The sequence below is a fragment of the Mytilus trossulus genome, chromosome 10, assembly GCF_036588685.1.
Source record: "Mytilus trossulus isolate FHL-02 chromosome 10, PNRI_Mtr1.1.1.hap1, whole genome shotgun sequence".
In the NCBI taxonomy this organism is placed as follows: Eukaryota; Metazoa; Mollusca; class Bivalvia; order Mytilida; family Mytilidae; genus Mytilus; species Mytilus trossulus.
In genome coordinates, this window is record NC_086382.1 from 15,271,378 (window position 1) to 15,284,817 (window position 13,440).

Here is a 13,440-nt window from a genome sequence, read left to right on the forward strand (position 1 = left end):
CCCATGGAAACTAGTACGACAAAGCCAATCATCCGGGTCAGTATCTGACAGTTGCCTGACTACCAGATTGTATAAGCCTCCATTTTATTGTCACCTGTTTGTTTTCATTTGGAAAGCTGCATAGATTTGTTAAATTGTAATCAATTTGCCGTTAGGCTGAAAAAAAAGTAAAAAACAAAAATGTCGCTTTTTGAAACAAGACCAGACAACAGCAAGAAATCATTTGGATATGGAAAGAAGACACCTCCAACAGAAGTAAAAGGAAAAAATGCCTTCACAACAATGGCATATATGAAGAACGCAAAGGTAAACCATTCTTTTTAATAGTTTTATGACTAGGTATTTGAGGAGAAGATATACTTAACAGTCAATTAAACTCCTCATCATGAAATTATACAGAATATGTTTGGTCACTAAAAAGTAAAAAGGGGAACTTGTAGTTGTAATGACTGATTATTTTCACATGATTTCTTGATTTGATTTTCATAATGCTGTCATTACACAAACATTACTTTAATCATAAAATCATAACATTCCCCCTAAACAACAAAGGTTCATAAAATGAAACTTAATAATATTTAATGGCCTTTTTGTCATAAACTCGTGATTCTAACTTCTAAGTTATCGGTAAAAATCTCCTTTTCACTTTCAGATGAGCCAATAGACTTACAAAATCAATATTAAAAGAATCAAAGCCTTGGCTTATCATTCCAATGTTCAGATTTTAAGTTAACATAATAAACTACAGTCTATTGTATTTTTTTAATTATATGAAAATTATTCATGATTATTCACAGTGCTTAATAACTAAGGGTACATGCACTTGTTTTTGATTTTTTTTCTCATACACATCTATGTTACATACAATGTACCTTCATTTGCTAAATTATAATGGAAGGAATATGGATAAAAATTCAGAGACAAGAGGAGTGTAACTCTGTCTAAATTCCTGGTTTACTAGCGAAATACAATGTACCAAGCTGATAATTTACAACAAGAAAAACAGATTTTTTTTAATGTTTAGTCAAGAATTCAATATATTTTCAAAATATTCATGGTTTTAGACAGTTGCTACACCTGGTATTGTTCTCACATAAGCTAGAAAAAACACCTTACCTAGCCCTTACAATAAATAAACCTGATAGAAAAAGAAAGCTGTTAAATTTATACTATTGGACTATAAGATTATTGTTTGTATATATGTATAATGTATATATGATTATTATCTCATTCTTACCTTTCTGATCAGAAATAGATATAATTAGTTTTCCTTACATGTATATTGTTACTAAAATGATTTAAATTTTTGCAGCCATCCCTAGAGCAAGTAGGTAAACCACAAGCAGCAGGAGCATTCAAACCAAGACCTGCAGGTCCAACGGCTTTCAGAAAGTTTTATGAAAGAGGTGACTTTCCAATAGCCTTGGAACACGACACAAAAGGAAACAAAATTGCATGGAAGGTAAGACAATATAATGAATATAAGATTTTTACCTGAAGAGAAATTTATCAGTTAAAAAGACTAGAAGTCGTTTGCTGAATTTTTTAGTTGGCTACAATAAAGCACTGTTCAATTGTACATGAAAAGATGAGTCCATGCCTCAAATATCATCCAATACTCAATAGTAATGTGAGGCAATCAAGTATAGTAATGGAATTCACAGTAGTCTGTTCCCATTTATATTTAATTAATTATTTACCATATTTTTTTTTTATATTTATAGTTTTTGAAATGTGGCAATTGCGATAAATTCATTGACATTTTATGTTTACAGGTTGAGATTGAAAAGTTAGATTATCACCATTACCTGCCATTATTCTTTGATGGTCTGTGTGAAACAACACATCCATATGAATTCTTTGCCAGACAAGGGGTACATGATATGCTGGAGCATGGAGGTTCTAAAATTCTCCCTGTCATACCTCAGTTAATCATTCCAATTAAAAGTAAGTTTATTATAGACAACTAATACAATCAACATTGATTTTTAAAATTTTCCTTCATTCTTATATTTTTAAGAATTATTGTAAATAGCATAAGAAAAAAAGTTATTCATAAAAAGAAACTGAGATAAATTAGTGAAGACAAAAAAAGAAAAGTTGCAGTTAGGTGTAAGGAAGCTAGGACATTAAAAAAAATCTTGTCAAACCTCAGAATTTCCCAGACAATCAAAAATGAGAATATTACAATACTTAATTGAACTGTGTATATAAGCTTCATGATATAGAGAGACAGTCATATCCTGATCATTGCAGAGGCAACACTCAAATCAGGTCTCTTATACTGTCAATCACCTTATTCAGTGTTGCACGAGACAATGTCATATTGATTTATCCTGATCATTGCAGAGGCAATACTCGAAATCAGGTCTCTTATACTGTCAATCACCTTATTCAGTGTTGCACACGAGAAAATGTCATCTTGACTAAATAATATAAGAATACACGTGCAATGTATATATACTAGTTATTTAATTTTAGAGTAACTTTAAAAGTAAGAGCATGTTTAGAATTTTAAGATATTAGGTATTATTTCTTTGGTAATTACTATAAAATCCAACATATTCAATAATTCAGAATACAGAAGTTTTTAATGTCATGATCATTTTGAGTTTTGTTTTAAATGGATTATTGTTTTGTTCTTTTTCAGATGCTTTGAACATGAGAAATATCCAAGTGATGTGCACCACACTGAAAGTATTACAACACTTGGTAATATCAGCAGACATGGTGGGAGAAGCATTAGTGCCTTATTACAGACAAATCCTGCCTATTTTGAATATCTTTAAAAATTATAACCGTAAGTAAATTTTTAACAGAATTATCCAGATTCTGATATTTTTAAATTGCTCTTGTTTTTTTGGTGTTTTAAAAGTGACTAACCAGAAATGGTGACCAGAAGTTAAAAAAAAACACTGAATCATTCAGATTAAAAATAACATTTAATCTGGTTATATAAACATTAAAATAAAACTGACACAATATAAGAAACTATATAATTCTTTCCTTTAAATTTTTATGATGAACTTGAATCAGGCTTGCAATTTATTGAATAGTTATTTTAATTTCAAACTTGTAAAAGTTGCTAGGAGAGTGTCAATACATGTAGTTTTTAGAGTAATTTGAACTATTGTTAGAAAATTAGCTTGCAATGGACTTTGAAAATTTCAATTTAAGTGTTTAAAGATTAATTTAGATTGCACCATCGTTGGATAATAAAAGAACCACAAGACTACATTATGACAAAAAAAGAAGAAAATGACCTCAAAATAATATTCAGATACCAAAACTTAAATAAATAAATATTAAAGTTGCAATATGTAATATATACTTCAAGATATACTAGATTTATTATGGACCAAAACAATCAAACTATTGGTATTAATTGTTTAAATGTTAATGTGATAATTATTAATCATTTTTGTTTTAAAATTTTCAGTTAACTCAGGAGATGGCATTGACTACAGTCAACAGAAAAGAGAAAACATTGGAGATTTAATACAGGAAACATTAGAAGCTTTCGAGAGACACGGTGGTGAAGATGCATTTATTAATATCAAATACATGGTTCCCACATATGAAAGCTGTATGTTGAATTAGACAATCATGTATAAAAACAATGGGGGGAATTTATAAACGATCAGGATTTGTACATTTCAGAAGTGTTCTTTTAACCAGAATCAGTTTCCTGGGGAAAAATTGTGACTTAGAAAGGATATTCAATGGACTTACAATGTAACACCATGAAACTTACCCAGTTTTGAACAGATATCACTCAGCCAAAGTCCTGTTTCTGTATAGTTTACACATCTTCTCCTTAGCTGTTTAATACAGTATCATTGATGTCATGTGACCTTTTATGTCCAATCATTTAGTGGATGTCTTGTACCAATAAAGCTGATTGTGATATTATGTTTAAACTTTTTTTATGTATATACAGACATTGATGTCTTATAAATAAATTATTTATCTGTTACAATTCTGACTTTCTATCTTATTTCAACCACATCTCAGATGTCTCATGGTTGCACTTTTGCCATGAGTGTGTGATGTTGTAAAAGTGGTTTGATTCCTACATGTCCACATCTCAGATGTCTCATGGTTGCACTTTTGCCATGAGTGTGTGAGTGTGTAACAGTGGTTTGATACCTACATGTCCACATCTCAGATGTCTCATGGTTGCACTCTTGTCGTGAGTGTGTAACAGTGGTTTGATTCCTACATGTCCACATCTCAGATGTCTCATGGTTGGACTTTTGCCATGAGTATGTTATTTTGTTGGTTTGATTCCTGCATGTACACATCTCAGATGTCTCATGGTTGCACTTTTGCCATGAGTGTGTTATGTTTTTGGTTTGATTCCTGCATGTACACATCTCAGATGTCTCATGGTTGCACTTTTGCCATGAGTGTGTTATGTTTTTGGTTTGATTCCTGCATGTACACATCTCAGATGTCTCATGGTTGCACTTTTGCCATGAGTGTGTTAGGTTGTTGGTTTGATTCCTGCATGCGCAGGTTATATAAAAACTTTAGGTATTAATGGTATATAGCAGTTTGTTCTGTTCCTGAAATAATGCACCAAATACATTGTACAAATATTAAGAAGTATGAATTGTCTTCTTTGAGAAAAGAATAAATTCAATAATTTGTCATGCTGATTGTAACTTGTGAGATTGAATATATTAGAATAAGAGTTTGATTGCCAATTAGCATTGATCTAGTTGCTGTATTTTTTGTTTTAAAAGTTGTGCTTATTTCTAGTGTTGTCAACGGTTAACCGGATAATCGGTCGAACGACCGAATACCGAATACCAAAAACGCTAACCGGTCAACCGGACTTTTTTTCAATTTGGATAGATTTGATAAAAATTTGTGTTGAAAATTAAATCATTAAATAGTTATGTTTTATTTAAAAATTGTCGTCGTGGTAATTAGTTTGACAGATCAATTGTCCACTATATTGATTGCTATTGTTAATCCTAAAACATAAAATTAATTAGAGTTCTGGGCAGGATCTTTAAGAAACATAATTAGTAAACATGTTTTTTTAACAGTAACTTTAAATCAGTAATGAGATTTAATTTTACTAATTACTTCATTATTTCGTTTTCGATCTAATATTGTGTAAACCTACATTCAAGTGTGCAACCTCCGTAGTGCAAGGGTTAGTCTTACTTCAAAAATTGTGAAATGCAAACCAATGTGAATGTACTCAATGTATATGTGAAAGTACGAGTAACATGCTTAAAGAAAAAAGCAAACACGGTGAAGAAACAGGTCGTACAGCATGTACAATGACCTATAGTTGTTAATTTCTGTGTCAGTTTGCTCTCTTGTGAAGGATTGTCTCATTGGCAATCATACCACATCTTCTTTTTTATAGTTAATCATTTCAAATTGAAACACGTCCCATTATTATCGGAGACAACAAGAGAAAAGGAAAGAATATTATGTTTCAAACATAAGACATATTCAATTATACGAGATTAAGATTTTGTTTTTGATTTTTTAATCTGAAGTTGGTACAAACGCTATAGTTGATACGGTGTATTTGATTATTAAAAGTCAAACTTCGCCAGGAATCCCCAGAGACTAGCCTTATAATGCTAAAGGAAAAACTTTCAATTCGAAAAGCGTATTTATGACTTGGATGAAAGGTTGTCAAATTGACACTCATACCACATCTTATTTCTATGTGTAGGGTTCTATTGATAAGGCTTTCAAACACCAACTTAAATTATCGGTTAACCGGTTAATCGGTCGAACGATTATCTGAGTAACCGGTTAGGCAAAAGTGTACGATTTGACAACACTACTTATTTCCCATGCCTGTCTGAAATCAATCAAATCCCCCAGGATACATTTGGGGAAACAGTTTCCCACTAAGAAGTTGTATGTGTCAACATTTGTTAAAGTTTAATTTTGTGATTAGTTTCGGTTAAGGAGAACCTTTAAAATGGTATTAAAGTCAGTAATATTTCAATCTGACATGCAGTTGTATTGAAATTCACACATTTCATTTGACTCTCAGTAACATGTATAATAATATATTATCTTGGTATGATGCTGATTAGCATTCAAAAAAATAATTTTATGGATAATAACAAGTACGTATTAAACAGTGAATTATACAGGTATACAAGAAAAAATTCAATAGAAAATACAAATTTAATCTCTTAGACCAACTTAAAATTTTTGTATACAAAACTGAAAAGCATTGAGTAACAGCCAATGGTGAAATTTTAACTCAAGATATATATATGCAAGCATGTGAATGGGTTTACAAGTAGTAAGAACTCAAATCTTATCATTCATTCAATCTTAGGTTCAGAACATTGGCAAAGTCCAGCAAAAAATATTTTGGTCCAAATCAGTGATATTCATCACTGGACTAAATGACCAGTAAATTTTTTATCATTGACCAATGAACCATCAGAACGAGGTCAATGTCAGATGAATCATGCCAGGCAGACAAAAATGTCATTCCCTTCTTATTATGAGTGATATATAAAGCTATATTTAGTATGTGCATATCTTGCAAGGTCTTTATGCCAGTCAGATAGTTTTCAATTGACCTTAATCCACCTCATTTCATTGATCATACAGTGATTGAGGCTATGTCTACATATTAGATACTAGTAGCAAACGTTCTTCTATATTTTGTAATGAATGATTGTATTCAGGTGTACCCTTCATACTGGCAGGTATTATCTGACCTTGACCCTAATTTCATGGTTTTTAGCTTAAAGTTAAGTTTTTGTGTTCAAGTTGGTCTGGGTTTTCTCTCTCATTCTATATGTAAAAGGTAAACTATATTTGGTCATGTATATGGAATATCAAAGATGTTCATTTCAATCTGGTTTTTTATTTGTCCTTGACCTCATTGTCACGGTTCATTGCTAAAAGTTTTGGTGATTTTATCTTTTTTCCCCTCAACTATAAGCATTATGTTGGATGTATGTAATAATTGTAAGGTGTATTTGGCTTTCGGTCAGGTATCATCTCTCTCACATTTTCATGGTTCCTTGGTCAAAATTTAGTTCTCATGGTTAAGTTTTTTTTAAAGCTATAAGAAATAGGTCAAATACATTTATTGCACAGATTGATTGTCGGGTGAACATGTTCAAATTAACGTCACAAAAAAATCTTATTTTTTTTTATTCATTAACCAGGAAAATGAGAAGAAGGACATATTACAGACGGAAATTCATTACTTAGGGCATCATACAAAGTATGAGGCATCCAGGTCTTCTCATGCTATACCGTCCGAAATATTAGGTTCTATAAGAAGTTTTTTAACAACTAACTGATAGGTTCCTAATGCAGTAACTAAATTTAGATATTGAAAAAATTACAACTAAGAAACGTAAAATCTAAATTTTATAAAAATCAAAAGGGAGCTTACGTCAATGGTCAATAGATATATCATATTCACTTAGTTTTATGAGACCTGCTAAAAGGATTTTTGAGTTCACATCCCAAAACTGGAAAAAAAACTCATTTTTTTAACGAATAAAACCCTGTAACTCGGAAAAGTAAAATTTAAAACTATAAAAACTCAGCCAAAATGGAGCTCACGTCAATAGATATAAACAATTAACCAAAATTTCTTGCAAATTGCTGAAAGCATTTTCAAGTTATAGTCCGGACACTGGGAAAATCTCCCTTTTTAAAGTCAATAAAACCGCATAAATCGGGAACGAAAAATCTAAAATTTCAATAAAAAAAAATAAAGGGAGTTCGTCAATAGATATAAACAATTCCCCAAAGTCTTATGCAAATTGGTAAAAGCGTTTTCAAGTTAACGTCCGACATGTTAACGATGGACGGATAGACAAAAGTGCGTATAAAAAGCTGCCCAAGGCCGCCTATGTCGAGTCTTTCAAACAACGAGAAAATTCTACACCCAAAGGCGGGGTTCAGCTAGTTCTTTAGAAACGTCTCACGCTACTGATGTTATTTTGGTGAAATCGTGGACAAGACACATTCATGTCATTAATTTATTAACATTAAAATTGATATTCTAAAGTGTTATATATATATCATTTTAAAGATTTTAAATTCTTCTTTCCGAATAATGCAATTTTGTATATGTACCAGACTATTTTCATTAAAGTAAAAATCAATAAAACCTTCATTTTTGAATATTATTTCCTTGCCCCGCGTTATATTTTAAGTTTTGGGAAATCTGAATACCTTAAAAACATATATAAAATTCCACCAAACGATATAAATAGGCGAGTAACATTTTCAGAAAAGACACTTTATACTTAACACACAGCTGAAGTTTTTATATGTTATAGTCTAGTATCTGAACTTCCTTTTTTGGTCGGTCGTAAAAAAATCGAACGGTGCATTTTTTGTGAAAATTGAATTAAATTCAAGAAATAGTTCCAAACTGAAAAATGACCAACAGTGTTGAAGCGTGAAAAGTTTAACATATAGCTTTATTTTCTGTTGTCACAATGCAAAAAAAATGTACGTTTAACATGTCAATGAATAAAAAAATACTTTTCAAAAATAAAAGAAGTAATTTTACCGAAAAAAAATAACTTTTGTAACATTTTTGGATGTTTTTATAAAAATGGTGCCAATTTTCATATTTTTTTTTCATTTCTGGGATATTTCCTGCTAGAAACACAAATTAATGATGTTCGTATTATTCAGAAGTTCATTACTTGTTTAATATATATCGTTATCACTGTATTATTCTGGATATACGCTTTTACACACTCCCCCTTTTCAATCAAATTTCAAAAATCGCTTTCTCTGTTAATTTCCCTCAAGTTAACGGACCTAAACGCTTCGAAAAAATGTATGAATAACCATGAAGGCAACTTTTTTGGTACAAATATTACTCAAAGTATAAAACAATGAATTAAAAGGACCATAGAACATGTAGAAGCTGAGATGTCAACGTTTTTGCATGGTAAAAAAACAATATCTTATTAATCAATTTGCACTAAGAAATGGCAGAGATAATGAATAACATTTAAAAAACACTTCTACTGAATTGGAGTAATGCAAATTTTAGTTTTACAACTAAAAGTACGTAAAAATGTGTCAAATCTGATAGTTTCTCCATGAACTTGAACGTGAGATATGTCCACCTTTTAAATTTCCTACCGTTTTAACCATCGCATACGGTAAACGTATTGATTGTGCAAATTTGGTCAGTATTTTAGAGGAAGCATAGTGTATTGCTAGGGCCACGTAAAGATCCTGTATGTTGACATGCTATGAATACTTTAATTAATGTATGGGGATATCTATTCATTCATTTGACAAATTTTGAATTCTTCGTAGATATTTGAAAGACAATACATTTTCTTCTTCAGGCGTATATATTATCTAACCCGTATTTTAAATAGGATTACTTGTTTTTAAATATTCCTCGAAGTTTTACTTGGTTCGAGCGTCACCGATGAGTCTTATGTAGATGAAACGCGTGTCTAACGTAAACAACCGATCATATGCCTGATATCTTTCAAATTGATTTGTTATTCATTATGGTTGTCGTTAGTTGCTTTTTATGATTTTTGCTTTTGTTTGTAGTTTTGAGCATGAATCAAGCTCTTGAGTATCTAATCAACATTGTTTTAGAACCTTTATAGCTTATTATACAGTGTTGGCTATTGCTTCTTGATTTATGCCATACGATAAGCTACAGTTGTTTACCTCAAAGCATTTAGTTTCTGGTATACATAGTACTAGTGTCTTTTTAATCATACTTACCAAAGGTACCGTGCTTATGATATCACCAGGCTTCTTATTCTAAATACGGATTAACAATTTAAGAGGTGTAATGTCAGATGGTCAATGATGACCTGACACTTTGTTGTATTCTAAACATGGAACAATTGTATGCTGTTTACGAGTTCTATAACCAGTGGGAATTATGGTTGGCGATGCACCATGTTTTAACTTTATTGTGCATGTATAGTTTCTTTTATTAAATATATATACCTTTACCAGCAGTTCATGCTTTTACAGGTTTTAACCTTTTAACAGCTCATCAACTATCTATGTTCCTAAGAAAACTCTCTTTTATCGCTTTCGATATCATCAATAGATGGCCGGGTTTATCACAAATTAAACAAAATTCATATTGACACGTAAATCTCATAATACATCTCTGAACTAAGTGTGTTTAACATCAGTTCTATAGTTCAATGCAATGCATTTTATATATATTTGAAATCATTGGTTTTAGGATGAACTGTATATCTGTATACCTGATTTAATTCGACACGGGCCGCAAACAAGTGGGGACTGACGGGCGGACAGGCTTAAAATGTGATTCATATCTCCTCTTTAACTTTGCTTGTGGTTGTATTAAACATGTAATATAGTGATTACCGATCTTGACACGGTTTGTAGGCTGTTATCAAACAGGAGATTATTGTCACTGTTTATGTGTATTTGATATTATACGTCGTTTTTGTAGAAAGTACAGTTTAACCTATAGCAGAGTGAGTGAAAACATCAAAATGACGTCAATTATAGCCAAATCATGAACGATGTACAACTAAGAATCAGAGAGACGTTATCATAGTATCGTGTAAAGTTAAATTTAAATTAGCTATATTACCAGCTGCTTCAAATAAAACAACAATACTACAAAAGTGTTATTCTTTCATTTTTTTATGAATGACCTTTGACCCCCATTTAAAAAAAATTGCATCATATTTCATTTTTGCGACCGGGAAAAATGGAATCTACACATGTTTTCCTTTCGAATGATATATAATATAGCTGTGTGTTAGATAAGTGCATTAAAAATATTTTTTAGGTCTGAATCTCACTCGCCTTAAATGTTTTGTCTCGAACAAGCACGTCATAAATGGTCGATGCGCGATGTCATGTCGGTTTCTTTCTTCGAAAAGACTGAATTTTGAAAAAGAAAGGATAAATATGACACAAATAAAATGTCTCCCAAGCACAAAAAATTGTGGTCATTTTTCTAAATTGTCCCCAAATAAAGGGAAAACAGAGCAATCACCATGTCGTAAGTGAATAATTCTTATACAAGTATTTTGTACAAAACTCACCCTTTCACCTCATGCAATAATGATGTATTTAGAAATAATTTCTTTTTATTCGAGTTGAATAACAATGTCCGACATTTTGTCCCCTTCAGACCCCATTGACATAGGGTTACGTTTTTTTCTTTTTTTCCAGGATATTCTTTATACAGTGCTTTATTCGCTACATAATTTTTTTTAAAGGGGATAAAAGAACAAAAGAATCTCTCTATTTTAATATTAAGTTCCAATAAATTTAATCTATAAATAACGAGATATCAGATAGAACTATAATAACCGATACAATGTCCCAGCATGCGATTTTGACGTCATGTAACACGTATAGAAATGTTACGTCTAATTGTCATTATTGCAGTTTTCACAGACGATTCGGTATACGACAATTTTTGGTTGCTTGTGAAGAAAGCTTTTAATGTTTTAGGTAAAAGCTCTTTCAATTCATTGGACGGGCAAGATTTCCTCTCGGAACTGAAGTGTTTTCCAGACTTTATAATAATCGACACTCCCAACTTCTACAATACAAATTGATAGAAAGGAAAACAGCTACTGTTCCCGTTGATCCCTTTACTAGTATAATTGGTGCAGAACTCAATGACACTTTTATGCTTAATACATGTATATCGTAGTCCATTCGCCTCGACAGTTTGGATTGTATAAGGCAGCAACCATTTGATTTTCGGGGGGGGGGGGGGGGGGGGGGGCTATGATTTTTTTTTCTGTGCAAACATTTTTTTTCGCCTTCGGCGAAGAACAATCTATTTTTTTAGCGACAAACCGAAAACAATTTTTTTCTTTCACTTTTAGCTGAGGGTGAAACAAACAATTTTTTTTCTCAGGGTCCAAAACAAATTATTTTTTTCACCAAAAAATCCGTATGGGGTCAGTAGCGAACCATATAACTTATAATATATGTTTACTAGTTCGATAAAAATGGACGTCACACTAAACTCACTTAACTAAATGAAACATATAAATGAACCATAATAGAAAAAAGCCCATACAAAACTTGCAAAGGCCAGATGCTCCCAAATCAGTGGGACAGGAGCATAAATGCGGATTAACATGTTCTGTGAGATCTCAACTGTATATCCCTATATCTTTAGGGCAAAGATTTGTATATAGTAAGACCTTCTTACTATACAAATCCTTGCTCTAGCCAATGTAGAATAAGCAAACACATAGCAATGAACAGATATGTGCACCCTTCATGTTTCCATACACAAAATGTTGTTGAAATATATATATATGGCGTACAGACAGGCACACCTTTACATAAAATATAAATCCGCGGATCTATTGATTAAGGTATGTAAGAACCGAAACGGAACGGACTTGTACAACAAATACTTTAATGCAAAGTCTGATGAACCCTATAGTCAGTACCAGACCGTCACTTGTTTGATACCATCATCAAGGAATAGTATATTTAAATATACAATTCCTTCCCATCATCTGTGACATCTATAAGTTAAAATCCTTTTCTTGATCATAACATGCAAAGCCATTTTTTTTATATTTGTTTTACCCTCCCAAATTATACATGCTTTCATATTATAACTAAATAATGGCAAGGATTTGTGTAGTACTACTAGTATATACATCCTTGCCATTATGTATCATCGGTAATGCATTACCTTTCTTTCAAGTTGAATAAGGATCAATAAGAATCAATCGTCTAAATTTGGACCTAAACAATTCAAAGTTAACGCAATCTAATGCCTGTAAAAGGATATCTGATATACAAATATTTTGACTGACATTGCTTAATTAAAGCTTGTTCAATTAATGTAAAAACAATATGGACACAACAATTTTGTTCTTGTAAACAAGCACTTCGAATTCGGATTTTTTTTCTAAAAATATCTTAAATCTTATTAAAGCTTGCAGTCATTATCAGAGGCCATGATTTTCCATTCCTAACAGATGTATAAAGTATAGGCTATTTTGTTTGATATACATAATAGAGACTTAAAAGACATAAGAACAGTGCTTAAAGGATATTTGCCATGCTTAATCTACTTGTTGGTATGACAATGCTGTAATTAAGTAGCAGATTCAGGATTATATCCGGGAAAGGATTTGTATAGTACTATAAAAATCCTTGATTTAAGCAATAATTTATACCCATCCTTGAAAATCAAATTTTTTTTATAATTATTTTTTTCAGTTTTGCTTCAATAAACTTCTAAAATGATGTATAGTTTGAGCTGGGGAATTTATATCATATATGTTCCTGGTTTGAGTACGCAATTCAGTGACGTAAAAATATTCTCCGAGTCCTATATAGATCTGTTCATCCTATATTGACTCTTAAAATTCAAGAGTTTATCTAAAAATGAGGGTACTTTTTTCTAAAACTGAGGGTACTTTTTACATGGTCTTCCAAATACCG

The 13,440-nt window shown here is 31.5% G+C and overlaps 1 protein-coding gene across 1 annotated transcript; it reads left to right on the top strand.

The window, feature by feature from the left end:
- Position 1: 1 nt before the first annotated feature.
- LOC134686910 (parkin coregulated gene protein homolog) lies at positions 2 to 3,979 on the top strand. Its single transcript, XM_063546748.1, has 5 exons — positions 2 to 306; positions 1,313 to 1,462; positions 1,776 to 1,947; positions 2,651 to 2,800; positions 3,440 to 3,979. The coding sequence occupies exons 1-5, from the start codon at positions 181 to 183 to the stop codon at positions 3,598 to 3,600; spliced, it is 759 nt and encodes a 252-aa protein (XP_063402818.1). The 5' UTR covers positions 2 to 180; the 3' UTR covers positions 3,601 to 3,979.
- The last annotated feature ends 9,461 nt before the right edge of the window (positions 3,980 to 13,440 follow it).

Excerpts from the sequence above, each read along its gene's own strand:
- LOC134686910 (XM_063546748.1), top strand. The coding sequence starts at position 181 with ATGTCGCTTTTTGAAACAAGACCAGACAACAGCAAGAAATCATTTGGA. Across the intron at positions 307-1,312 it reads CATATATGAAGAACGCAAAG|CCATCCCTAGAGCAAGTAGG; the intron begins GTAAACCATTCT and ends AAATTTTTGCAG. Across the intron at positions 1,948-2,650 it reads GTTAATCATTCCAATTAAAA|ATGCTTTGAACATGAGAAAT; the intron begins GTAAGTTTATTA and ends GTTCTTTTTCAG.